This window comes from Electrophorus electricus, chromosome 1 (assembly GCF_013358815.1).
Source record: "Electrophorus electricus isolate fEleEle1 chromosome 1, fEleEle1.pri, whole genome shotgun sequence".
NCBI classification, from domain to species: domain Eukaryota; kingdom Metazoa; phylum Chordata; class Actinopteri; order Gymnotiformes; family Gymnotidae; genus Electrophorus; species Electrophorus electricus.
The window spans coordinates 31,698,979-31,726,581 of record NC_049535.1 but is presented as its reverse complement, the minus strand read 5'-3'; the positions used below and the strand labels follow the sequence as shown (position 1 = coordinate 31,726,581).

The 27,603-nt window shown below is 45.0% G+C and overlaps 4 protein-coding genes and 2 non-coding genes across 12 annotated transcripts; all 6 read left to right on the top strand.

Annotated features, from left to right (window-relative positions):
* The first annotated feature begins 3,174 nt into the window (after window positions 1–3,174).
* Window positions 3,175–10,073, top strand: rundc1 (RUN domain containing 1). 2 transcript variants are annotated; one of them, XM_027017852.2, is made up of 6 exons: window positions 3,175–3,820; window positions 4,679–4,687; window positions 5,227–5,385; window positions 5,899–6,097; window positions 6,415–6,510; window positions 6,696–10,073. In XM_027017852.2, exons 1-6 carry the CDS (start codon window positions 3,428–3,430, stop codon window positions 7,571–7,573), a joined length of 1,734 nt encoding a protein of 577 aa, XP_026873653.2. In that variant the 5' UTR covers window positions 3,175–3,427; the 3' UTR covers window positions 7,574–10,073. The 2 variants fall into 2 exon arrangements, with proteins under 2 accessions (XP_026873653.2, XP_026873654.2); XM_027017853.2 differs by lacking the exon at window positions 4,679–4,687.
* Window positions 10,074–10,218: 145 nt separating this feature from the next.
* On the top strand, window positions 10,219–13,210 carry rpl27 (ribosomal protein L27). Its single transcript, XM_027017842.1, has 5 exons — window positions 10,219–10,289; window positions 10,946–11,028; window positions 11,157–11,326; window positions 12,468–12,578; window positions 13,124–13,210. The coding sequence occupies exons 2-5, from the start codon at window positions 10,948–10,950 to the stop codon at window positions 13,170–13,172; spliced, it is 411 nt and encodes a 136-aa protein (XP_026873643.1). The 5' UTR covers window positions 10,219–10,289; window positions 10,946–10,947; the 3' UTR covers window positions 13,173–13,210.
* A 297-nt stretch (window positions 13,211–13,507) lies between these two features.
* On the top strand, window positions 13,508–22,559 carry slc25a39 (solute carrier family 25 member 39). 6 transcript variants are annotated; one of them, XM_027017862.2, is made up of 13 exons: window positions 13,508–13,644; window positions 14,350–14,403; window positions 15,087–15,188; window positions 15,332–15,391; window positions 15,856–15,906; window positions 17,107–17,216; window positions 17,301–17,368; window positions 18,205–18,329; window positions 18,938–19,111; window positions 19,341–19,450; window positions 20,217–20,298; window positions 20,686–20,769; window positions 21,053–22,559. In XM_027017862.2, exons 3-13 carry the CDS (start codon window positions 15,095–15,097, stop codon window positions 21,169–21,171), a joined length of 1,077 nt encoding a protein of 358 aa, XP_026873663.2. In that variant the 5' UTR covers window positions 13,508–13,644; window positions 14,350–14,403; window positions 15,087–15,094; the 3' UTR covers window positions 21,172–22,559. The 6 variants fall into 6 exon arrangements, with proteins under 6 accessions (XP_026873663.2, XP_026873665.2, XP_026873664.2 ...); XM_027017864.2 differs by lacking the exon at window positions 14,350–14,403 and having other exon boundaries at window positions 20,689–20,769; XM_027017863.2 differs by lacking the exon at window positions 14,350–14,403 and having other exon boundaries at window positions 15,072–15,188.
* Window positions 22,560–22,962: 403 nt separating this feature from the next.
* On the top strand, window positions 22,963–27,134 carry rpl3 (ribosomal protein L3). The gene is made up of 9 exons (XM_027017859.2): window positions 22,963–23,037; window positions 23,709–23,901; window positions 24,191–24,359; window positions 24,730–24,865; window positions 25,079–25,265; window positions 25,686–25,846; window positions 26,017–26,118; window positions 26,222–26,437; window positions 27,014–27,134. The coding sequence occupies exons 1-9, from the start codon at window positions 23,035–23,037 to the stop codon at window positions 27,056–27,058; spliced, it is 1,212 nt and encodes a 403-aa protein (XP_026873660.1). The 5' UTR covers window positions 22,963–23,034; the 3' UTR covers window positions 27,059–27,134.
* LOC113582216 lies at window positions 25,523–25,615 on the top strand. Its single transcript, XR_003411142.1, has one exon. It is a non-coding gene; the product is annotated as a small nucleolar RNA U83B (small nucleolar RNA).
* Window positions 26,654–26,785, top strand: LOC113582215. The gene has a single exon (XR_003411141.1). It is a non-coding gene; the product is annotated as a small nucleolar RNA SNORA54 (small nucleolar RNA).
* Window positions 27,135–27,603: the final 469 nt, after the last annotated feature.

The following is a 27,603-nucleotide window of genomic DNA, read 5'->3' as shown; positions in this document are numbered from 1 at the left end:
AACTTCCTAACAGACAGACCACAATCAGTACGGGTGGGCAACTGTGCCTCATCCACCCTCACCCTCAGCACTGGAGCTTCTCAGGGTTGTGTCCTAAACCCCCTGCTCTACTCACTGTACACCTACGACTGCACAGCTACTTCCAGCTCCACCATCATTGTCAAGTTTGCTGACGACACCTTCGTCATGGGCCTGATCTCGGACAACGATGAGAGGGCCTACCTGGAGGAGATTAAACACCTGGAGAACTGGTGCCAGGAAAATAATCTCCTCATAAACGTCAGTAAGACAAAGGAGCTGATCGTGGATTGCAGCAAGAAGCAGGAGTGGCACTACCAAGCTGTGAGGATCAGTGGAACCACGGTGGAGAGAGTAGATAGTTTCAGGTACCTTGGTTCACATCTCGCAGGACCTGTCCTGGTCCCACCATACCAACTCCCTGGCAAAGAAGGCTCGTCAGCATTTTTACCACCTCAGATGCCTAAGAGACTTCAGACTGCCTTCCAAGGTACTGTGGAACATCTACACCTGCACTATCGAGAGCATCCCCATGGGGAACATCACAGTCTGCTTTGGGAACAGCACCAAGCAGAACAGACAAGCACTCCAAAGGGTAGCGCGTTCAGCAGAGCGCATCACTCATACAGAACTTCCTGACGTGCAGACCATCTACTACAAGCGGTGCCAGACCAAGGCCATGAGGATTGTGAAGGACCCCATCCATCCCAACAATAGGCTCTTCTCTCTGTTGAGGTCAGGGAAGTGCTTTTGCTCCCTGAAGACCAAGACAGAGAGACTGAAGAGGAGTTTCTTCCCACAGGCCATTCAGGCCCTGAATCAGGGAAACTGATAAACTGTGGGGACCACCACCACCATGTAACATAACTGTAAATATGTTCAATTACCACCATGTAACATAAAACTGTAAATATGTCATTTACAAGATGGAATTGTACATTCTGTACATTGTGTACATACATATATACATAACCATATACATTGTACATTGTGTATATAAACATAATATACATATATGGTACATACATCGTTAATATATTTTTGTACATATATAGAATATATATTTCTTTATGCACCCCTGTTTTCTTTTTCCTCAGTGTGGACAGAGCACTCTCCACCATTTCACTGCGAGTTATACTGTGTATAACTATGTATGTGACAAATAAACTTGAACTTGAACTTGAAATCCACTACGTAACATGCATACCCAACAAGACCATCTACCGAGGAGTAAACTATTAGTGACATCTGTCTTCACCCCGGCGATCACGACATGATGCTCCATTTGCCTGTTGCTTCAAGCTGGACCAACAAGTCACTCAGAGAAAGCAGCTCAACATCTACACCCCAAACCTACCTCTCTAGAGAAGACAATAGTTTCAGGAGCAACATCACCTAAAAGATGCGCGCACATTTTGATAACAAAAATTGAAATCTGTACCACTGATCCACAGTTGTGATGCCATTTCTTTAATAGCTAAATCAATTAATAAAAGTTAATGTGTCAAAGTATTATGTGTCTCATGTAAAAATCAGACACTCCGCAGAAAATGAGAGTGAGCCTCCAGGGTGGTAGACAAAACACAATATCTTTACTGAACACCAATATAATAACAATACATACATGCTGGTTTAAGCTTTAAGGGCCTTCAAAATAAAGGTCTCGCAATATCGGCGAAATCTAGTCAAAGTCCCTTGGCGAATCAACTTAATTATCGAAATTATCCACGACATTCATACGACCCAACGTGCCGTGCGCGAAATACATACAAAACATCCATTAAGCCGAAAATAGATTTGAATACTAGTTGAATACTAGGCTCGCTAACAACAAACGTGGGAGCATACCAAAACAACGTTAAAGCGAGGCGATGTTGTATTATTTCTATCGTAGAAGGGCGGGAGGATATGAAGAAGCCAAAACTGTCTTTTTCTGAAGTATTTTTGGGTACATTTTTGAAATTATGGGCAAGCGACGGAGAGGCTACGAATAAGCTCCCATGGTAATCAAAGAGTACACCTACGTCCCCCCAAGATTTCATTTTTTAAAGAATGTAATAGAGCACTTAAATACACGACAGTTTAGTGTTGACAGACACTGTGTGCAATTTAAGCAGTAAAACGTTGATTTGAAGACATTAATAAGCATTAATAAGTTCATTTTAAGACACCTTATATAAGGTGTCTCATTTTAAGACATCTTATATTCTTATTGCTCTATTGCTCTATAATAAAGGAAAGGTGTTTCTTGTCCAATTAATCGATGGAGTGACTGATAGAATAGTCGATTACTATAAAAATCTATTACTGCCAGCCTATATCAGTTATATGAGCAATCTCACCTTTCCAACAGGAGACGTTCTCCCAGATATCCACAGAATAACCTAGTATACTGGGAGGATGATTTGTCGAAATGGCTACCAGTTCAGTGGCCAGATATCTTTATTTATTTGATTGAGAAACATATCTAGCTAGCATTTAAACTTAAGAGAAGCTGCGAACATACAAAATGATATAATGACATATTTTGTTAATTGTATTAAGATTGAATGAAATTGGATCAGTACAGTGGCTCAGTGCGCCGTCTTATTTGTTTACAAATATTTAAAGGGTCTATTAATCCTCTCCTCCTTGCGCAGGAACAAATTTTTATTGGGTCTGTAATAATCAAGCTTTCTTTTTTTTCTAGCGTACTATACGAACCCAAAATAGTATTATTTGGCTAGGCTACTTACTTAGCGCCAAGTATAGCCAGACGGCGTAAATTTGCAATACGGTAGGACATTTCAACAGGATACAAGTCATGAGAACACAGACACATAAGTACAACGAAAATAATTATTGCACAGTCCTTTCGGTGTTCGTCCAAAAACGACATTTACTGAAAATAACCTTTGCCTCTCTCGAATTCAGGGCTTGAAAGGTTAACCTGTACCCACCCAGAGAGCGGCGTCACCTTTAAGATAAAGAGTAAATAGAGGTGGACAGTGTTGCGACGCACTAAAAAGCCGAACCCTGCGTGGGCACGAAATCCCGAGCGGCGGCTTATTTGCGGCTTTAACCGGCGTCACCATTACGCTCTCATCCAATCCTCCTCCGCGACCACCATTGCGCTGATCTGTAGAAGACGCGGATCAAACCAACTGCGCTCCGCCCGTGTCGATCGTGTTCGTGTTCCTGTGAGAGAGAATGTTCTTGAGATCTTTCGCTTTTTTACGTTGCAATGTTGTCCTAAGCGGACTAGAGTTGACGGATGCGTTTGTCTTAAAAAGACGGCGTTGCACCTGCCATATTTCTCGGCGCGACAAATTTATATTAGTAACTAGAAGGCTCCGAAAGAAAACAAAACAAGCTTGTTGCATGTTATTTTAGCTGGGCAGAAAGACTGTGCCCTCGAATTGTTAACCGTATGTCCACAGAGGAACTGTCCACCTCGGACAGCGAGGCTGCCCTCGCCGGAGCCGGGGAGCGGTGGGCACCCGTGGGCGCCGTCGCAAACCCCGAGGATGAACGGGGGAAAAGACGCTCGCTGGAGGCGACGGGAACCGGGCCGGCGTCGACGGGCGAGCCAGACACGGCGCTGCGGCTACGGAAGCTGGAGGAAGAGCAGGAGCAGTTGAATTCGTCGCTCCTGGCCCTCACCTCGCACTTCGCCCAGGTGCAGTTTCGCCTCAAGCAGATTGTCCGCGCGCAGAGCGAGGAGAAGGAGAGGATGCTCGCAGAGCTCGAGGAGTTCGCGTTCAAGGGGTGTCCGCACGTGCTCGGCTGCCGGGCGCAAGATGCCACAATGCTGGAGGGTTCTGTGAGTTTTGATTTTAAAAGGGTCATTTCGATGTGTCGTTTAGTTATGGTATACAAAGGTAACCTCAAACCAACGTGCTGCACAGATTTGACATCTCACACTTTGGTTTGACGCCGATGAGTGATTTAAAGCCACTCTCACCGAGTCGCCAACTCTGAACTTTACCATTTAGCTTTACTCTCTGCAATTAACAGTCACGACAGACATCTGTGTTGGAGTGAGTTACGTTTAAATTAGTAAAAGCTTTAAGACAGGCAAGAATAATCTGTTTCCTGACCATCCTAGCCCAAAAAGGAAGAGGTCTACCTTTAAGAAGATTGGAATACATGTGCGCACACATAATAGGAAGCCTGCTAAAACTGTTCAGGTCGACTATACTGTAAAGTTAAGATGCAGTTAATACAAAGCATTGACAGGTGCTAAGACACTAAATTGGACACACACAACCACAACCACATCCACATCTACCTCTTTACCTCTTTCCATGCGATGCAAGTCTCTGGAAACGGTGTCTCTGATGACTCTCTGTTACAGTTCTTGAGAACTGTTATTACCATTAGATACAAACTGATTGACACTAGTGTTTCAAAATCCACATCTGCAAAAACAATGCTCCCAACAACCTAGGGCCTTATCTGACTTCAATCCTGTTCGATTTTAATGCTACATATTAATACTGACGCTGTCACCAGTTGAGCAACTTTAACATTGTCCGATGAAAACTTACCCTGATACTCCAGCCACTTTCTCCCTTAGCGGTTGTCTTTGTCTCGCATGATATCTCAGATATCTGATTGTTGACTAGAAGCATGATGTTAAGATGTTTCCTCCTCTCTTCCTTCCTGCACGCTTTGGCAGGAGAAGCTGGTGAGTACCCCCATAGACCTCCGCGCTGTTGTATTGCTCCTCACTGCTGACTACTGTGCTTCATCAGATGAGAGAGCCTCGCTCTCTCAGTGGCCTTGTGTGCGTTGTTTTATTGAATATGTTGAGGGACATGTTTATTTTGTTGGCAAAACCGAAGGTGGAAGTGGAGGGTCCACATTCCAAGGACGACAGTTATTAATACATAATTCCAGCCACCCTATTAAAACTGTACAGCATTTCACTGATGTTGTGGTCGTATCATTTAAACTATCATTTCATTTTCATAATTTCAAGAAAAAGGTGGACTAGTGCATGAACTTCATAAGAGCTAAAAGTTTATGGTGTCCGGATTAAAATCCAATAGAATTTCTCAGTGCATGCAAAACCTGTGGCAGAGTCACAAGTGGTAGAATCCTTCATTAGAGCTTAACCTGATGTACTTAAGTTAAAAAGCATGCAATGTGTGTGTGTGTGTGTGTGTGTGTGTGTGCGTGCGTGCGTGCGTGCGTGCGTGCGTGCGTGCGTGCGCGTCCCGACAGAGCGAGCGAGAGAAACGGGAGCGGCTGGAGGCTCAGAGGGAGAAACAGAAGGAGCTGATCGTTCAGTTGAAGACGCAGTTGGATGACCTGGAGCGCTTCGCCTACCAGGAGGGCAGCTATGACTCACTCCCACAGTCAGTTGTCATGGAGAGGCAAAAGGTACATGTCATCCCGCAGTGTAACGCTTTCAGCTCTCAGCTCAAGCTGCTGGTGCGTTAGATCTGTGTTAAATCTCCCCACAGGCCTAGTGTGCTTGGGGTCTGCTCATAGAGTTCATTTAATAGAATAACGTAGATAACTAGTGCTTAACAGGCATATCCATTCATGGCCTCGAAGGGAACAAGTCAGTGGGGTTAACCTGTTTCCTTCCTCAGTTTAGATAATCTTAAATACTGTAGACATTGTGTAGTGTAAGAAAAAAATGGGAGGAGATTAGATTTAAAGACGTTTATACAAGAGTCTTGATGGCATCAGATAGCAGAACAAGAGATGATATGAATGCACCAATCCTGCAATTTGTACTTTCCTACTCTACCACACCTGTGTGTCTGTCTATCTCACACTGGAGTTTCTTACAAAAGCAATAGTCTGCCTTCTCAGCAGTCTTTGTGCGTACAAACTTTCTGGAATCTTGACCCAGGTGTGTTTTCTAAAACTGCTTGACAATGGCAGGTGATCATTGACGAGCTGATTAAGAAGCTAGACGTGAACCTAAATGAGGACATCGGAAAGCTAAGCCCCGAGGAGCTTCGGCAGAGAGTGGACGCTGCCATCGCCCACATCGTCAACCCCGTCCGGGTCAAAGAGCAGCTGGTCGAGCAGCTCAAAACCCAGATCAGGGACTTGGAGATGTTTATTGACTTCATTCAAGGTGAGGACTCTCACAGCCCACTGTATGGCTAGAGTAAGCCTGACTAGACTAAGGTTGAATAACAGAACAATGCAGATTATGGTTTTTCCTGTTCCAACACATTTGGTTCAACTTGTTAGCTAATTAACAACCCCTTGCTGAGTTGAATCAGGTGTTTTAGAGCACTAAGACCTCTTAACCGGGCAGTGCTCTGCTGCATTGGAGTTACACAGCCTGGACACTGTTCTTTGGTGCTGTGACCCGCTTTGGCTTTTTGTTTTGTCTTTGCTGATAAACTAAATGTGAGTGGATCCTGATCTCGATCACCCTTTGTGCAGATGAGGTGGGGAACCCCCTGCTGTCTGATGGGGGGAAAGGCCCACAGGCTCGAGTGCCCGGCCCCGCGCCACGAACCCAGGGAGGAATGAAGCAGGGTGAATGTTACATGTCGTCAAACACCCAGAGCCCCGTTCGCTCTGTGCTTGGAAATGCAGCTGTCTGAGAGAACTCTTAGTGATGAATGCCACTTAGACCGGATCCGTTTTAATCCCGTCAGATTAATTACCTTAAAATCATACTTATGTAAACAATGCTCACCGTGTGCTGTGTCTCCCTGAAGGTGCTGGGGACCCTGAGCAGGCGGCATGGATTCGTGACACAGGCCTGCAGCTCATCCAGAGAGCCCTGGCCGTGCTGCAGATCTTTGCCCTGAGCCAGTTCGGCTGCTCGGCCAACCGCATGCCCCAGAGCATGTGGCCTCAGGGGGAAGCCACCAGCGACTACGGCCCCTTGCTGCAGGGACTCGAGATCGCCGTGGAGCGTGTGCGCTTCCAGGCGTCCCGCCGGCAACCAGCTGCCCCTGACGAGCACGTGGTGAGCTACGCATCCGTCCTGCCCCCAGGGGGTGGCCAGGACGAGTTGACAGGCACCGTGCGGAAAGAGCTGGCACTGGCCCTGCGGGACCTGCTGGCGCACGGGCTGTACGCACCATCGCAGGGCATGAGCCTGGTGCTGGCACCCATCTCCTGCCTGCTGCCCCTCAACGCCTCCCCCCGCACCCTGCACCCTTGGGAGCTCTTCGTCAAGTACTATGAGGCTAAGAATGGCCAGGCCTTCGTGGAGTCGCCTGCCCGGCAGCTCTCGCAGTCCTTCAGCCTGCCAGTAGAGGGCGGTGCAGCGGCGGTGACACCCAAGCAGTCGCTGCTGTGGGCCGTGCACAGCGTCCTACGCGAGCATGGACGCTACAAGCGCAGCGCCGACTCGGAGTTCAAGGCCCTGGTGTGCCTGGCGCTGAACGAGCAGCGCCTGGTGTCCTGGCTCAACCTGCTGTGCAAGTCCGGCACGCTGGTGCACGCCCACTACCAGCCCTGGAGCTACATGGCCCAGACAGGCTTTGAGGGTGCCCTGCGCATCCTCGGCCGTCTCAGCCACCTCAGGTTCAACCTGCCAGTGGACTTGGCTGTGCGCCAGCTCAAAAACATTAAGGATGCTTTCTGAGCACAGAGCCCCCACCGGGAACCTCAGCCTGGGCTCGCGGCCCTTGAGAGGTCAGGCAGGGGCATGCTGGAGTGGGAGGTGACTTTTATGTTTGTGGTACCTGAGTTAACTCGAGGTGCTCTATGTTAACAATTTCTCTTCTGAGAAGCTTAGTTACACATCTGTCAAATTGCACTCTTAGGACACATTCAATGATGAATCACTACATTTCATAAGAGGGTTTCCGAACTGGACAAAATCTCGCCAAATCTAAAGCACTTTTGACATACTTATTAGTTTAGGTGCAATATCATCTTTTTTTTCTTTAATTTCAAGTTGTAAAGATGAAAAGGCCGATATGCGTCTATGCTGCAAACTAACATCCTGTCCTACACTAACATTCTCACTCTGCAAACTAACATTCTGTACTACACTAACCTTCTTCACCCCGTTTACTAATATTCTTCTCTGTGCATAATAAATTCTCACATTGCAATCTAAGGTTGTCGTGCAGAGACACCCTACACACAAACATTTTCGTGCATCCAGAAGCCCTGCATATTAACATGCACACCCATTTAAAACACTCAACACAGATCCATAACTACCAACGTGTTCCTTTTTAAAGCTGTTACCAAAATCTTCTAAGAAGCTGCATGATTCGAACATTTCAACGCAAGTGCATTTTTGGGACATTGTGTGTCCTGTTGACTATGCTGCACCCATGTAAGGTATGTGTGTTTGCTGACATGCCCCCCCCCCAACTCACCTCTGAATTCTCTTCCAACCACTTTGGGCTTGTCCAGACGGATATCTGAGGCGCCGCTGCTGTATTTCCTACACGGATGTTCACTGTTTGGCCAATCCTCTGCTTTTGACATTGCAGACACAACTCTTGCATTGCAGTCCAGTCATAACAGTGTGGTCTTAACATTATATTGTAATACTGTAGCATACTTACTTCGCTCTGCTAAGGACCATGTAAAAGTCCTAATTTGACATTCACATGGCGTTGAAATATTGGTTTAACAGCTCCTGTAACACAATAAAATTATTTCCTACTGCTCCTGTTCTTACTGATTGTGCTTCCCTGTGAAGTGGGAGTGTTGTACTGTGTGCCAATACTGTAACACTACCTGTTACAATACTATAACGCTTCCTGTTACAATACTGTAACACTACCTGTTACAATGCTATAACGCTCCCTGTTACAATACAGTAACCCTACCTGTTACAATACTGTAACACTACCTGTTACAATGCTGTAGCACTACCTGCCAACCTCATCTGATGCATGAGCTGTAGGCCCTTTAGATGCTGAAGATCTGACGGAAGGAGAGCCCATGTGCTCAAGTTGTAGGACCAAACCATATCACAACGTCACACTCTATGCTTAGGAGAATCTTTGGGGGAAGGCAGGAAGTGGGAGTTCTTTCTTATATATAAAGTCCTGTGTGGGTTGTGCTTACAGCGTAAAGCATTGCTTCCATTTCACACTGATGGACTGAAAACAAGCCCCGTTGTCAACATCTGGGCCACCTCCTCTGAAGGTGGTGGGATTTAATTCTAGCCCTTTGGTACCATGACAGATGTCTGTCTGCTGCTACAGAAGTGCTTTTAATAGCGGTTTAAAATGAATGTGTATCAAAAACGTTACTGGGGTCGGTTGCTGTATGTTGATCCTGACCTGGGAATACACTGTTCTGAAGTTGCTGTGTTCACCGTTGTGTCGAGGTACTGCAGAATGTTTCTACTATGATTGCCATGAAGTCAGGAATGTTTCTTCCATGCCACTGTGCCCAGCTCCTGATTTAGAGAGTGGTCTTTCCTCCAACTTTATTATGTCTTTATCCTACATTACATTTGACATGGTCCACTGGCTGTGATGAGTGCATTGCCTGCTTTTAACTAATTACTCAGTTAATCACGCAGTTCTAATTTGCTCACACAATACATTTCAGCCTGACAGACTCTATTTACCTTCTGATTTGGTTATTCCTGAGATTGTACACGTGTGTGATTTTTCAAATATAAGACTTAAGACTAATTGAAATAGCTGGGTACCATATATCCAATGGGTCAACACAGAGATTGTTTAATCTTATTAACACTGTATTTCATCTTGCATAATTAGCACTTTTTCAGGTATCTAATTTCAAAATGTTAGTGTCAAATGTTAGTTTTTAGGTTTATTGTGTTGTAGTCTTGCATTTGTAAAATTCATTCTTTGTTTTGTAAATTTTGTTTTTGTATATATATATTTGTTTTGTTATGATATAGTAGTTTTTTTTCCAGAGCTTTTTTTGTTACTTATGTGGTCTGGTTCATCTCACAAATTGTGGAAGTTACTTTAGTGATATTTGATTCAACCGAATTGATCCTATTGCTGTATTTAAACAATCACTAATGGGACAATGAGAGGTTTTGTCTATTTTTATTTAATAAACTTTGAATGTATTAAGTAGCCAATATATCTGAAACGGAATAAAATTTAAACGCATCCTTGATATGCTCCATCTCATCGATTTGTTGGGTCTGAATTTTTAATATTAGATATTAAGACTGTCGATAGTGTCCAAATGTGCTCTCTGCTCCTGCCAACAGAGGGCGACACTTCGGTAGCACAACATATAAAAAAAAGCTAAAGGAAGTACGTCAACGTCCGACTGGTGTCAAGGGTCACGCCTGCTTTACTAACTTCCTTTTCTCTTCTATCGTCGGCCATAGAAAACACCCAGTAAGTCTGTCCTGATATAATCATCCATGCCCATCAGCAATAAAAGTTGTACTGATAGTCTGTTTCACAGGATTTTTATTAAGACAATTTGTCTGACGTTAATGCTGTGTGTCAATTTGTATGTTTTTGTGCTCTACTAATGAGTTAAACCGATTCAATATAATGCTGCCGTTTCTCAGTCGGTGGAAGTAGCTCACACAGTCTTTGTGTGATTCAGGTATTTGATCCTACAAAGGTGTAGGAGACCCTCGGAGCTTTATCGGTTATTTGGCCACATATTGGCAGATACCGTTCTGCCGGCAGTGTAACATGTCTAGCTGAAGTGTTGGCTGGTTAACGCTAACTAGAGATGTGTGCAGTCTGGCCAATGTTTCACTGGACATCACCGACATTACAGCAACATAACGGTCAAATAAGAGTTCTGCACTTGTTCGCGTTAACAAAGTTGTGCTAACCTAACTAGTTTATGTACTCTCAGACAGGGAATATGGCTACTTGCCCGAGAGACCTATAACCTTATCCAGGTGATCATGAAGGATCCGAAATCGCTTGGCTCTGCCCAGCCTGAATGGTTCTGTAGCGTCTGTATCTGCATGATTGAGCTGTCTGTCGTCAGCCGTTGCAGCTAGCTAAGAGTGCCGAGTTTTGATTTTTAGGAATGGGCAAGTTTATGAAGCCTGGTAAAGTGGTGATGGTCTTGGCTGGGCGTTACGCAGGACGCAAAGCAGTTATCGTCAAGGTAAGACCCACTGGACGTTAGAGCAACCGGTGTTCTTATGCGGCCATGTGTAAACGTGCTTTCTTTTTGGGCAAATCTCACTTGTGTTCTGTGCTTTCTGATCTGGAATTTTCTGCTCCTGTTTATAGAATATCGATGACGGCACAACCGACCGCCCATACAGCCATGCCCTCGTCTCGGGCATCGACCGCTACCCCCGTAAAGTCACCACTAACATGGGCAAGAAGAAGATTGCCAAGAGGTCTAAGATAAAGGCTTTCGTTAAGGTGTACAACTACAACCACCTGATGCCAACCAGGTATGTGCAGGTGGAGAAACCCGCACCCAGTTAAACCCATTAACTATGAACAGATCAGAAGCAGTCTTGCTTGATTGTATCGGGATAATTCCATTTTACCCTGCGACAGTCGTCACTGTGTGTAGTGGTGTCCGGTGATGCATGTGGCATGATTGGTGGAGTCAATCTGAGGTGACTGCCTTTTGTGTCCGTATGTATATGCCTGCTGTCCTCTGTTTACATTGCCCAAACACCTTTTTGTGCTTTATCTGCTCTTAACAAGTGTTTGTAAGCCCAGTTCTGAGAGCTTAACCGTCCACAATTTTACACAGCTTTCAGTAAGCCTGTACCAGGGATTCAGTGTTCTGTAATTTACTCTACCCAAGACATTGAGATCATCTGGTGTACCCTGTCGACTGGAATGAAAAGCTCCTTCTACCACAGCTGCACTGGTTTAAGGGCTGGATTACCTAATGAGTTGAACTGTTAGTACAAATTGTTAAAACAAACGATTCTAATGCAACTAGTCTCTTGACACTGAAGGAAAAGGAGCCTTTTGGGGTCAGTGACCGAATGATATTAACTTTGGAATCTTGTCTGTTTCGTGGCCTAGAAACAGGTTTTGTAAACTATTACACAGACTGGAGAAACAGAATGGTGGTCTTTTGTGCTCCAGTTCACTCACTCACACACACACACACACACACACACACACACACACACACACAGAGAGAGAGACACTGACTTTACGAGATCATGGTGAAAATAGGATTGAATTTTATTTATGTATATATACTTGGGACATGGGTATCACTTTTTTCCTGTTAAGTCTTGGTTATCTGAGTACAGAGTTTACTTCAGAAAAGGTTCAAACAATTTTTTCTTATACCCGTGCTTTACTCTGATCCTACCTGGGTTACAGGGACAGGGGACTTGGTGCGCTGAGAAGGTTGGGGTTTGAGGTTGGAGAAGCACACTGTGGTTTGCGTGTAGTTGTGGATACTTGCTGGAAGGGTGCACCTCGCTTCGTGTCCCCCATCCTCACGTCATGCTTGTTTTTGCTAAGTGATATCCAGTCCAAGTTTCCCAGGCCTGTGCATTTGTCTGCTTGCTTGTTGTGGTTCTCGGCAGAAGCATTGAACTCTCTGCTGGCTCCCTGTAGGTACTCTGTTGACATTCCTCTGGACAAAACCGTCGTCAACAAGGATGTGTTCAGGGATCCTGCTCTGAAGCGCAAAGCCAGGCGAGAGGCGAAGGTGAAGTTTGAGGAGAGGTATGTCCCAGCAGAACGCTCCCGTTTGCAACTAAAGTGAAGTTTAGTCAGTAATGTAGCTAGCGTTGTTTGTACTATAGGGTATATATTTGTAATTGGGTTATTCTAATAGACAGGATTACTGTAATTTAGTTAGGGATCTTGTGGTATAGCTAGACTTACTTTTGTGATTAGAAAATACCACATGGTCCAGAATTTAAGCAGGACTGTGTTCATCACACATTGTATGTGTTCTGAACCAGCTGTGTTCCCTCTCCCACTGGTGTTTGTAGAGCTGAAACAAATCCCCTCCCAGCTGATATGTAGAAATTGGTTTCTCCTGTTGTTTTGTCTGCAATCATGTCACACACTGAGTCCTACACATGGGTGCACTGCTCTTATAGACTTGGCAATTACGCCCTTTCATCTGTGTAAGCTAGCGGTGGTAGGGAACTTTTCTGGAGATGTTTTTGGGATGAGAAAGCAGTGCTTTTTAACTACCATTGCTACAGCAAATTTGTCATGTGTCCTTTTTGACTAATCTTCTCTTTCTCTCTCTCTCACAGGTACAAGACCGGCAAGAACAAATGGTTCTTCCAGAAGCTCAGATTCTAGGCATCCATTGGTTTCTCTAATAAAGCTGTAAAAAATCACTCTCTGGTCATCTCCTTTTCTGTATTCATTTTTTTGTTGTTTTGGGAGAATCAGGAAGCATAGTATTATAAACTGGAGGTAAAGATTGGCACCTTTACTGGAGTCTTTCATTTAGTCACCTTGATTAGTGTCTGTTACTGAAAATAAGAAAAACAATGCAACACGAGGGTCGTGGACGTCGCACATCTTTCCTTGGACTTCTGAGCGGTTTCCTTTAAAGAAACAGTTCATTTGCGTCAGTGTTTGGTGGGGCACGTAAACCATGAATACAACACCAAAAGCAGCCAGAAGGGGGCGCAACTCCAATAAAGGTCCAACCAGCGTGAGACCTGTTTTGGTACATGAGGACACTCGCTAAACCACTACCTCACGGCCATGCGGCAAAATCGTGTAGCCACATAGTGCGAAGACGCCTTGTGTCTTTGTCTAAGAGGTGAGTCGTCTGTTTGTAGCTAATTTAGTCCAAAAGTTATGTGCATAAATTATTTTAACGCTACGTGAGTGGTGCAGAGTAGCTTGCTATTGGTGGCTAGCTAATTATTTATCGTTATTTGGATAATACTCTTGTCTAGTACTGCGAAAATGCTTGAGGGAGCTACTGAAACTGCCACGTTAACCAATAATTGCAACCAATAATTCACTATGACTGTATTCTGTCGCTTTTGTACAATTCTGTCTCCATCTAGCGTATCTGATGCTGTTAGCTGGTTAGGCTAACTAGCAAGTGGGTTAGCTAACTATCGTGGCCAAGTCGGGTCAATTTAGTAGCTGGCTGGCTCACTAACATAGCGCTTCCCATTTGAATATGACGTGTTTTGTCGTTAGTTTTAAAATATATATTGACTAACTAGTTAAATCATGTAGCCATAGTGAGATCAATTTAAAATAGGTTTCCTTAAGTAACCCTCCGCGTACTCTATGGATAGTCCATTCAGCCTGATTCCGTTGCTAACTACATCGCCACAGTTATTTCCCGATTTATTTTATAAGGAACTGATAATCTAAGAATGTCAAGACAAGCACACCATCACGGTTCAAAATGCAGAAATGTGTCAATTTTAGTTTATCCGAAAGTTAACGTATCTTTAAGTGGTTTTTTGTTGTTGTTTTATTTATTCTTTACTGTGGCACTGTCGAGGTTTTGCGGGTCTAGGAGGAGTGGCGTGGAGGAGCCTTGCTTCTCACAGATAAGGTATCAGTGTTCAGTACTCCCCCGTTAGGATGAACCCCGCCTATTAAACAGCCTTCCCGCACTGTGTTGCTATTCAAAACGAGTTATGCAGTGTTTTTACTTTACCCAGTATCGCCTGTCGTCGTGTTAGTGTGGAAAAAAGACGGCCAAACAAGTGTGTAGTGGAAATCAGATCACAACAGACCAAAGTAGTTCAATGGTAGCCTGTGTATTGTACAAGAGACAGTGTGACCCTGGACTATAATGTCAGGAGTGAGTAGTAATCAGAAGGTTGCTGGTTCAACCCCACCACTGCCAAGTTGCCACTGTTGGGCTCCTGAACAAGGCCCTTAACCCTCAATTGCTCAAGTTGTACTCACTCATAATTGTACGTTGCTTTGGATAAAAGTGTCAGCTAAATGCTATAAATGTAAGACATGCACTAAACATACACAGACAAAAAAATAAACACAAAACTGGAAAACGCACATCAAACCCACACCCCATACAAAATGGCAGTCACTCCCTACTTACCAGTGAACACACAACAAAAGGAACAAAAAGTGGAATATATACAAATATACAACTGCAAACTAACTGTTAGGGCAAAGATAAGGCAAAGTCAAAAATGTAAACAAGGTCGTACACCAAGGTCATGGAATGCATGCACACACACCAAACCAACACAGGATGTAATCCTCAAGGTTGCAGGATGGGGGAGACCCCAGGGGCTAACTCTGCTGCCATCACACCACTGCAGCAGATGCTGGCATCTGGCACTGGCGCCTTACTGACCTCCGTCTTTGGTGAGTGAAAGCAGAAAAAAACGTCAGTCTGAGCTCAGAGGTAGTTCTATTGCATCTCCTCTCTGTTAATCTTGAAGAAGGCATGAAATTGTCTGTGTGCTGCCTCAGTGATGTTGTTCTCTCCACCTCTCTCTGTGCCGAAGTAACGCCATTGGACGTGGTGAAGATCAGACTTCAAGCACAGCAGACTCCGTTCCACAAAGGTATTGGTCTTGCGTGCAATGAAGACTGGATCTCCCAGTCTTTAGCATTGTTTATCAGTGTTTATAATTTTATCTGAAACTGAACTTTTAAGGCTTCTAGGAGTGGTCATCATGTGTAGGGGCATGGGGTGGGGGTATGTGTCTGGGCATGTGTGTAATTAATAACCATCTAATGTGCCTGAGTTGCTTCTGGACTGTGTTGCCTCCTTGTGTTTTTGAGTGAGTGTATAATTTTAGCTGCAGTTCAGAGAAGCATTAACTTGAACTAAAAGCTGAAACCACATCTTAATATTGCATTCACTGTGTTAGAGCACAGAGAGAACAATGGAGGATGTGATAACCACTGAAGCTAATGTTCTGGTGCTTTAGCAATAACAGTGCAGCACTGCATCTCTCTCTCTCTCTCTCTCTCTCTCTCTCTCTGTATCTTTCTGTCTCTGCTCTCTGCATTTTGGACCTTGCAGCTGTTACAGCAGATTCGAGGCCCTGGAAGCGAGTGATGCGGTCGTCTAAGTGTAAGTAAACATGTCTGACGTCGCCTGGCCCTGCTGTAACTCGCCTTGCTTGGCCCTGCTATAGCTCACCTTGCCTGGCCCAGCAGGCATGAACATGCCTCGCTAAAGCTTCCCACAACTCACTGACTTGTGAATTGTGCAGCCAATCTTCTGTCTTTAAGGCCAGTGGTAGCTCTGGTTAAGGTCCTTGACTTAGAATCGGAAGGTTGCCAGTTCAAGGCCCACCACCACCAAGTTGCTATTGTTAGATAGGAGTGTCACGCTAAATGTGGTAAAAGTAATGGCAAACATGGGATAAACTCCAGCAGCAGCACAAGAGAGGGTGCAGACACAGGACTACTTTTACAGGACCCCAGGCTCAGTCACACTTGTAGGGGTCAGTGTGCTCTTGAGCAGAGTGCACACATCACTGAGCCTGTTCTCATCTGAACTGTCATCTGGTTTAATGTGCAATGAAAAGTGTACTTCACTTGGCTTTCTTTCCTCCTATTCACTACCTTGTGTAAAGATGATGCTGCACTAAACAAACTGGAACTCAAACCAGCTAACCAGGAACTCTAACCGACTACCTCTAGCCTGATCAGAGTACCATAAACACAAGTGCACCCTCTTAGTTTTTAGTTTGGACTATGGTAAGCACTATGATACATTAACAGAAATGGGCCAGGGCAGTAATTATTTTTCCAATTTGTGGTTTACGTGTGATGATAAATGCTGATAAAGATCTTTGTGGCTTTTGCATGCCCTAGCTTAGCTGTGCCGGGAAAATCTAAGAGCATGCCAAGTTTCTGGAATGCTGCAGTCAGGGGAATGTCCTTGAATCTGTCTCCCATCTTGGCCTGAAATGGCTCCTAGTCATCGTTTTTTGGACCCACATTTTCCCTACAGAGCTGTGTATGGCCTGTGTGCTTGGTCGATTCATGGGCATTGGTATTTTCTTCTTCCGTTTTCCCTGTTTGGATCTCCGTTGCTCAGAGACAAATAAAACGGAAGCGACACAAATGGAGAACGTTGTGTTAGTTACTTTAAAACTGTTCATTACAGCATTTTTATTTTTATGTAGATTGTGCATGAAATTCCATTTGACAGGTGCTGTTGCTGTTAGCTGTTGATGTTTAAACAAATGTTGGCTTTAGAGAGTTTTTTTTTTTTTTTTTTTTTTTTTCCCCCCACTTAGCTCTTGTTTGGGTTGTTTTTCAGGGAAGTGCTTTCTGTACTGTAATGGACTGATGGACCACGTTTATGTGTGCCAGAACATGACCACCTGCAGTGCCTGGTACAAGACTCCCACCCACTTCAATGGCACCGTGGTATGTCCGACGTTTCCACCTCTACACACCCATACACAACTCACGAAAATCATGTTGGGGTTAATTTTGTGTGTTGTTTTTAAGGATGCATTTGTGAAGATCTCGCGGTATGAGGGTTTGCGGTCTCTCTGGAGTGGTCTCCCCCCCACACTGTAAGTCACTCCCAGCAGGAGACTGAAATACCTTTCAGTGTGCACTGTATTGTAACACTTGATGGTATCCTCATTTAGCGTTGGCAGTGGTAGCTCAGTGGTGAAGGTATTTGACTTGTAATCAGAAGGTTGCTGGTTCAAGCCCCACCACTGCCAAGTTGCCACTATGGGGGCAACTGAGCAAGACCCTTAACCCTCAATTGCTCAAGTTGTACTCAGTCATAATTGTAAGTTGCTTTGGATAAAAGCATCAGCTAAACGCCATCAATGTAATTTATTTATTTATTTATTTACATGGGTAACATTCGTAATTAACATTTCTTAAAGTTTTTTAAAGTGATTACCACTTGTGTTAACTTGTATGAACACTTGGAGTTTGCTGGTATGGGGGCAAAATGTTTCTAAAATGTTACTGATCTGTCAGGTTCAGTAGTGACAAGAAGAAAAGACAGTATCTTGTGTTTGGAGAAGGTTACTTTGTAACAGAGGAACTTAATAAAGTTTCTTAGCCACCATATTGTGTAATGTCTTAAGAACAGAGGTAGCATCTCCTCCTGGTTTTTAAATATTATTTTCTGTTGATCTTAGTACAGACACCCTGCCTCATCTGGGTTTCTTTCTGCGAACAGATAATCAACCCTTTTCTGGGAGCTTTTTGGATAAATGCCTAAAATGTTTTACCCTTTCAGTGAAGATGTGTCAAGATGCATCATTTTCTTAATGGGTGTTTTCATCAGTCAGCATGGTGTTGCTGTAATCCAGGCCTATAACGGGGTGTGTGTGTGTGTGTGTGTGTGTGTGTGTGTGTGTGTGTGTGTGTGTGTGTGTGTGTGTAGGGTGATGGCAGTTCCTGCCACAGTCATTTACTTCACCTGCTATGACCAACTGCGAGACTTCCTACGTTACGGCATGGGTTACCAAGGCAACCATGTTCCTCTGGTAGCAGGTGCATTGGCAAGATGTGAGTTGATGCCACTTGACACACTTTTGCCAGAATGGGTTTCTAAGGCTACTATATACTATTGGGTCATGGTATAATGCCTTAAAACTCAAGTAGTAGTAGTAATTGTTGTTGTTTTCTATTATTATTATTAGTATTAGTATTATTAATATTAGTATTATTATTGATCAGCACTTGTTATAGAGGACCGCCACAAGCTGTTATCCTGGAGTTAATATCTTACCTACTTTAGCACTGCTGAAAGCTCAGGACATGTCATTGCCAAGCACTTCAGCATGGAAACCCTAAACCCTGCAGTGCTGGCCCTGCAGGTCCTGGGTGTGTTGGTGCACTAGGCCCTGCAGGTCCTGGGGGTGTTGGTGCACTAAACCCTGCAGGTCCTGGGGGTGTTGGTGCACTAAACCCTGCAGGTCCTGGGGGTGTTGGTGCACTAAACCCTGCAGGTCCTGGGGGTGTTGGTGCACTAAACCCTGCCGTGCTTTAATGGAATTCCACCCAAGCTCCACCCAACCTCCACCCCTGCACAATATTTAGATTTGTTTGGTGGTAGCATGTTTTGATGTGTGTGTGTGTGCGTATTTGATCACATGCATGTGTGTGTCGTGCAGTGGGTGCCGTGACAGTAATCAGCCCTCTGGAGCTTATTCGTACCAAGATGCAGTCGCGGAAGCTGACGTACGGAGAGCTGCGGGTGTGTATCTGCTCAGCGGTGACTCACGATGGCTGGCTCTCGCTCTGGAGGGGCTGGGGTCCCACTGTCCTGCGCGACGTGCCTTTCTCTGGTCAGTCCCTCCTATGGCTGGGCTCAAACTCCCAGCTCTGCACTTCTTTTGAAGACACAACTGAGTTCATTATTTATCATTCTTCTTGTATATTGGGTTTTGTATTCTGCCGTGTAGAACTTGAGTTAACATCTGTTGTTTCTGTACTTTTGTACTGGACTGAGCATGACCAGTTGAAAACGCTGAAATTCTGTCTGTGTGTATGTGTGTGTCTGTGTGTGTGTTCCAGCTCTATACTGGTTTAACTATGAGCTGGTGAAAGCAAAGCTGTGTGAGAGATATGAACTGCTGCAGGCCCCTTTTGCAATCAGCTTCAGTGCAGGAGCCATCTCCGGAGCTGTGAGCACCGCACACCTCTACCACACACCTCTCTCTGCCTGACCTTGCCTACACAGAACCCACAGCCTTGTCTATCCCTGACCCTGCCCACAAAGGAAGCACGGCCAGGGCTACCCATCCCCCAACATGCCCACACAGTAACATAACTTCTAATGGGTCAGTAATATTTATTGCCTGTGAACTTGCAGTTCTCCTTTTATGCCACGTGTATCTAATCAAGAACTAGCACAACTACTGAACACCCTTGTCTGCCTACTTAAGACAAGCTTGAGCCAATCTCAGTGGGCTCGCCTTTAACCTGAGTTCTAAAATGGTAATCATTTAAGCTTATTACAGCCTTCTTTATAATGTTTATCATGACAGAGCAAATTTACTGGAATATAACTCATTTTTACTTTAATTCATCATAATTTATTAATTTATTTTAACAAGTCATCGAAAAAAAAAAATGTAATGGATGTTTGATATATTAGCTGTTGGCATTTCACCTAGACTGCTTACTAAAATATAGTATACTGATGTTATTACACAGGTCTGGAAAGTCTGAAACAGTGTAGAATATAAAAATACTGACATGGAAATTCTCAAGATATGTTGGGCGGGGGGGGGGGATATGGATATACTGTTGTCAAGCTAATATCAACTCAGAATTCCAAGATTCTAGACCCATGTCGGAGGGGGAATTTGGCAGTAGCCGTGCTCTTGCTTTCTTAGTGTCAGCTCTGATGCAGCAGATGTTTCGGTATCTGACCCGTGTCACCTGCAGATCGCTGCGATGATGACCCTTCCATTTGACGTGGTGAAAACCCGCAGGCAGATCCAGCTGGGGGAGATGGACACGCTGGGGGGTGAGATGGCCTCAAAACCAACCTGGCACCTTGCACTCGCCGTTGGTCAAATAAATCGCTCTGAACTGCTGTCCTCTTCATCCAAGCTGCATTTGGATAAGTGGAAAAGCAGAACTCGGCTTGACTTTCTTTTATATTCTCTGATTTGCAGTAATTTTATTTCATAATAATTATATCTTTTTGTGTAAAGAAGCATTTAATGTTTTTTGCTTAGGAACTCTTGAATGTTGGACTTAAAATGCAGAATGCTATCTAAATATAGATTATTATTTATTATTAGTCTTATTTTGTAACATGCTGACTTTGCTGTACTTTTGCATCGTGACTCTTGGGTGGGATTGTGGTATGGCTCCCTTCAGATGTTAAATCGGTTTGTCTGTGGTTTAGCAGCCCACCTGAAGAAACCCTCTTCCACCTTACACATTATGAAGGGCATCTGGACTGAGACAGGTTATCGAGGCTTGTTTGCAGGTACAGTTTTGAGTTGGTGCTTATGATGCCTGGCCAATGCTAGCTATTTGGCATCAAGTCCTTGCAGTGTGAAGCCTTGTTCCAATCAAATGTTTTCAGCCGAAGGCCTAGGTCTCCTTCTCAGAAATGTTTATAAATGTACAGTAAAATTCAGATAAGCTTAGTATCTTTTATAAAGCAGCTCTATAGCCAAACGGTCATAACTGAATCTGCACGTGATGCCTTCGGGAGGGGGGGTGCCGGCTCTGTCTTGTTTTGCGCTATATTTAACTTCTGCTTGCAGGTTTCCTTCCTCGGGTGGTCAAAGTTGCTCCGGCATGTGCAGTCATGATCAGCACGTACGAGTTTGGCAAGGCATTCTTCCACAAGCGCAACGAGGAGCGGGAGCAGCGAGGAGCCTGAGCGCACTTCAGACCCAGCCTCGGAGGAGCATCCTGGCAGTGCACCAGATGCCACAGCATGGGTGCTGCTTAGGGCTGCTCCATATATTGTTTGTTAATTGTTATTGTGATACTGCCCTTCACAATACTGAAATTGCACAAGGCTGCAACATGACATTTTTCGCACTAACAAATTGGTACATATTTTAATGTTTTAATTCTTTCCTGTGAGCATCCTGCCCAAACTCAAACCTCCAGTGTCATCAACATTGGTGAAAATGACGAGGGCCAGTCATCATTCATGGATTTAATTTTTTATGGACTTCCTGACAGGACGTTGAGACAGTACAGTGTCATATTTTGGATTACTCCAATCTAAAATTAAGAAGTGAACTCAAAATATATAACATTAAAATATATACAAAATGGAGAAGTAAATATAGTGCAAGGCATATCGCAATCACAATATAATCGCAATATAGTCGTATTTTTGTCCATCTCCTACAGCTGGATGTGTTGGGCCAAGGTTGAGTCTTTGGCCCCCTCAGACGGAAGGGTTGTGAGAGACTGACACGATCCAGTTGAAGCTGGTGCTCCTGGGTACAGTGCTCTATGGCATTGCAGTAACACGAGACTGCGACTACATACACTGGAACAACACCAAAGCATGCTGGGAAAACCACTACCTCCGTTTGCCTTTGGTGAATGAATTATTTGTTGGCCGTTTGTCTCGGTGATATTGCTCCGTGGTTGTGCGTTGCCTCCACCCAAGCTATTGTTGACTGCAAACGTGTAAGATTTTGAACTAGTGAATTGGTGTGCAGCAGTGCCCCTTTGTGTTCATGCACTGGAACCACAAGATGGACACAATGGGAGAAAATGGCTGAGTTCTAAAAAGCTGAATGTCAGTTACCTTTTTATGCTACAGCAGCAAAGGTTATTTAGTTCCAGCATACTTCTTGGATACATTTTAATCAATCTGTAAATTACATGCATTTCAGATCGAGTATAGGAGAGTGTTAAACTGTGAAAACCCACTAAGATTAAAATTAAATAGTCTCTAGGTTTAATTATTATCTTGCAGCGTTTAACCTTTGGACAAGTCCTGTTTAAGCAGCTGTGAGGACGGCTGCAGCACTAAGATGCAGTCTGGTGGTCAGGGCCTTGTTTGTTTTAATGTATCTGCAAATAAATCACACTCATTGTGTCCTGCCTTTAAGTGTCAACCTTGTTGAGGACTGACATATTTCCAGTAGACTGAACAAGAGGTGAAAAGCCATTTGCCACTGAAATGTATGGTCCTTCAATATTTATGTGTAACTCCCCTGTATTTACTGATTATTGAGTTTCAGGGATTGGGGTTTGAAAGTGTAAATGTATGATTATATTCAATAAAGAGCTAGATATGGATGTATTGCTAGTTATTACTGCTACTGCTATTATTGCTAGTGCATATTGCTAGTTTATGCCCACGGGCCTGCATAAAACATTTGTAATAGAAAGGCTACCTAGTTTATTTCATTTAATTATGCCTAGTTATACATTTGCGGCGTTGGGCACATGCCTTTGTCTACGGTGACTTACAGAAGTGCTTGGTAGCCTATCAAATACAATGAAAATGTGTGTGATTGCACAGATGGAACGTTACGATACACCAAATAATGCCATATATGTGATTGTAGTCCGGAAACTTCCATCCGACTCCTAGCTAATCTATTCCTAGTCTGCATGTAGAGGATTTCTGCTGTAATCTGAGTGCAGAAGGCGCCGCCGCGTGGTTTGTACTGCGGCTGCGCAAACTGCGGTGCGGGTGCGGCTTTACGTGCCAGTATAAAATGGAGCGCGCGCGCCCGCACGTCCTCTTTCACTTGGACCGGAGACGAAAATGGTGAGCAGGGCGATAAGTTTTGTGCTTAGTTACGCCTTCTGGGGTTGATCCTCACCGTCTTTAGGTTCTTACATACGTTATCTTCAGGATGCTGTGCGTTTTGAGTAGTCAATTAGTTTATGAAATGGAATTTATAGCTGAAACTCCCAATTTGTTTTAGTTGCGTACTTTATACTTTTCGCAATAGAGGCAGCCGACTTAACGTAGCCGTAGCGAGAGAATAATCTAAAGTGGTTCTTAAACGTTTTTGCTTAAAGCATGTTTATTAATGAAAAGCAAGTTCAAGTTGGCTAGATAATGTCACCGTTCACAGTGAGCTATGTGCGGCCTTGCTAACGTTAGCTAGCTGGCTAATGCCGCGTGCGCTTTCGTACGACAGTCCGGTTAACCTGCAAACGTTAGCTTAGCAACCATGTTAGCCTGTTTTGGATTTAGACATTTGACAGTTATCGTTTTCATTAAGGATCAACATAAATACTAACAGCCATACGGACGGGTTGGGGCATTGCGAATCGAAAGGGTGTATAGCGACATTCGTTGCTGATGTAGCTGACGAGCTAGCAGTAGGTGTTCGGGTTGGGTGAGGGAGGGTAGATAAGCTCGGGTTTGTGTGCTCCGTACTGGCGTTATTTCGTGCACTAGAAAACGCAGGTGTACTTTTTCTCCTTTAGTCTCACCGCAAGTTTTCGGCGCCACGTCACGGATCTCTGGGCTTTTTGCCCCGTAAGAGAAGCCGCCGTCATCGCGGCAAGGTGAAGAGCTTCCCTAAGGACGATCCCAGCAAGCCTGTTCACCTCACGGCCTTCCTCGGATACAAGGCGGGCATGACCCATGTTGTTCGCGAGGTTGATAGACCAGGATCCAGTGAGTAATATAAAAATAAACTCTAATCGGCCATGTGTGTCTTGTCTGTTTTTTCAGAAGGCTCAATAGTTTGAACGGTTTAGTTCTTTTTGGTTAGTATCTGCCAGTGATGATACTCTCGACGGGCGGACATATTTGAGGAACTGCTGAATGTCGAGTACTGAGTGCAGTCATCTAAATAGTGTTGCCTTTGGAATTAATTGCCAACACTTTGGGTACTATATTAATGCTCCAAAAGTTGCTAAATCTATTGCTCCTTATGTTTTTTGTTTTCCTTCCCTGTTTATAGAGGTTAACAAAAAGGAGGTTGTTGAAGCAGTCACAATTGTGGAGACTCCCCCCATGGTGGTGGTGGGTGTTGTGGGCTATGTCGAGACCCCCCGTGGCCTGCGTTCCCTTAAGACCATATTCGCTGAGCACATTAGCGACGAATGCCGGCGGCGCTTCTACAAGAACTGGTAAATCCTTACTTCAAATGCAGCGTAAACTGCAGCTGGTGTTAGTTTCTGGTGGAGCAGAACATTGCTGCCCATTGTGATCCCTGTCCCTGAGCCAGTCTAACGTGTCGGTGTGATGTAGCTCCGCTCGGGTGTCCTGTACCCCGATGAGCTCCAGGCTCCTCTGGCAGGCGGAAAGAGCTCCTTAGAAGCCGAGCCATGAGCCGCAACGGCTGAAGCCGGCGATGCCCTGTCGTCTCGCTCCAGCGAGGGCGGGTTAGCGGCTCGGCCCAGACCCCTTCCGCTGGCCCCTTCGGGCTATGAAGGAGCTGTGTGCCAATTTGCCTGTGTCTGTCACCCCGTGCGTGCGCGTCATGCTGCGCCTGTGCAGGTACAAGTCCAAAAAGAAGGCCTTCACCAAGTACTGCAAGAAGTGGCAAGATGATGAGGGCAAGAAGCAGCTGGAGAAGGACTTTGCTACCATGAAGAAGTACTGCAAGGTCATCCGCATCATCGCACACACCCAGGTGAGTGTCCTTTATCATGTGTTAAATTGAGGGCACATCAGCAGGCCTGGTACTGCTGGCTGAAGAACAGGTGCTCACAATATTATGAAAGCTTTCTATAATGGAAGCTACACTCACTCACTGCAGTGTGCAGCTGGTGCAGAGCTTGCTGCTCCATGCTGGGAGTGAGCTACAGTCGTGGGCTGTGTTGACTTCCTTTCTGTCTCCCATCAGATGCGCCTCCTACCACTGAGGCAGAAGAAGTCCCACCTGATGGAGATCCAGCTCAATGGCGGCACGATTGCTGAGAAGGTGGACTGGGCCCGTGAGAAGTTGGAGCAGGCCGTTCCCATCAACAATGTGTTCTACCAGGACGAGATGATAGATGTCATTGGCGTCACTAAGGGTCACGGTTACAAGGGTGAGTGCAGTTGTAGGGTCTGTATGGGTTGAATTTTGGCATGCATGTCTGCTACTTGGTATCTCTTTGCTGCACACTTCAGTGTGTCCTGCTCTCAGCACCTACAGCCAAATGGACTTAATGTGTTGTTTTTTGTTTTTTTTTTAAATGAGTTATGGGAGAGGGGTGTGGATGACGTTCTGCAAGACCAGAGCTGGAGAAAACTGGCTTAACTTGCTTTTGAGCCAAGAGGCTGCATGTGTACCTGCAGTCACGGGGTTGTGGTGATGAAAAACATGGACACCAGCGTCAGGCATGGCGCCCGAAAAGCATGAGGAAATCTCCCATGCTGCCTTCCTTCTGAACACACCTCGACTCCTTTGGCTGTAGTGGAAGGTTTCAGGGTAGCGAGCACTAAGTGGGCTTTGACTATGTCTGTAGGTGTGACGAGCCGCTGGCACACAAAGAAACTTCCTCGCAAGACTCACCGTGGTCTGCGCAAGGTGGCCTGCATCGGTGCCTGGCATCCTGCCCGCGTGGCCTTCTCTGTTGCCAGGGCTGGGCAAAAGGGCTACCACCACCGCACTGAGATTAACAAGAAGGTGAGGAAGATGTTGCTGAAAAACACCTAAAGCTCTTTGTAGTAGACCTGTCTTGTCAACTTTCACCTTGTGCTTTTGTCTAGCTGCTATTTAGTAAGATTGAGAACCCTTCTAAAGTCTGCCCTCTGTAGCATCTCAGTCTGCATGTTCCCCCTCTCTTTACCCTGTAGGTCTACAAGATTGGACAGGGTTATCACACCAAGGATGGCAAAGTGATCAAGAATAACGCCTCCACTGACTACGATCTCTCCAACAAGAGCATCAACCCGCTGGTGAGTGTTGGGTCCTTGTGGAAGTTTGTTCTTTAATGAAGTTTGCATGCTGCAAGATTAATTGTACATGCCAGGCACTGACGTTTTTGGTCTTTGTGTGTAGGGTGGTTTTGTCCACTACGGTGAGGTGACCAATGACTTCCTGATGTTGAAAGGCTGTGTGGTGGGCACCAAAAAGAGGGTCTTGACCCTGCGCAAGTCTTTGCTGGTGCAGGCCAACCGCCGTGCCATGGAGAAGATCGACCTCAAGTTCATCGACACCACCTCCAAGTTTGGTCATGGGCGCTTCCAGACTATCGACGAGAAGAAGGCTTTCATGGTGAGTGTGGAGTGCCGTTTTAAGGCATTGATGGGGAGGATTGGCTGAACCCTGCTCACTTTGGCTCAGGCGTGTAGGGTTAGCAGTGCCATGGCAAGACATGTTCAGGGTTGAGCCTCCCTGTTTGTCCACCTCTGGATCTGTGCTGTAGTATGTCTCTGCATGTTGGGTAGCTTGGGTTAGGGATGTGTGGCTTGCAGCCGTATTTGGGAGCCAGTGCACTGCTCGTAACCTGTTTCAGAACTCCAGTCTGATATTGGGTTCCATTCCAGTGCTATACGAAAGCTCAGACAGGCATGAGACTGTGGTTTCTGTGCACAACTCTCTGTTCACCCTCTGGCAACACCCAACAAGTATCCTGACTTGGAACCTGTCTAGCTGAGGCCTGTGGTTTTGGTTTCTCTGTTACTATTAAAACTAATCGGTTAAGTTTAGTGGGGGTGAAGTTTTCCTACAAGGGAAGACTTCCAACCTGCACAACCAGGACTGATGGGTTGTACAAGTTATCCTTTGGTAGACATGGACGCTGGAGACTGGCTTGACTTCGTTTGACCCGTCTCCTCTTCTCTCTTGCAGGGACCCCTCAAGAAGGACCGCATTGCCAAGGAAGAGACTGCCTGAGTGTCCTGCAATCTTCAGCCTGCAGATGGAGTTGTGTAGCACTGCAGAGTGGTTTAATAAATGTTTGGAAAAAAAACAAACCTTGAGTCCTGAATCTTGTTTGCATTCTCACACCTTGGTTTTCTGTAAGTGTAGATGTTCTGGGGTACATCTGGCCAAATGCATTGTAAGATTTTATAGCATTTGAGTAGTTATCGATGTGCTTTACATGGAAAACTTCTAGAAATGACAGCTCAGCTGTTGCTTCTATTTTCATTGTATACATTACATTGTGGTTTGTGCTCGTTTGAACTATTATGGGACTTGGTGCATTTTAAGCTTCTAAAACGACTAATTGCCTGGCCAATAGTGTAGCATGTATCTCTTTTTAAAACTTCCATCAGTCTAGTTACATTTGAGAGGGCAGATGCACTGGTTCATGAAGTCCTTTTTAAATTTATGAAACCCCATTGTGAGCTGTCTGGTTCTGGCACCTGGGGGGAAAATGCAGCCCTTGAGTCGTGTGGCTGGGGAAACTAGTGCCAAGTGACCATGAGTGGTTTGAT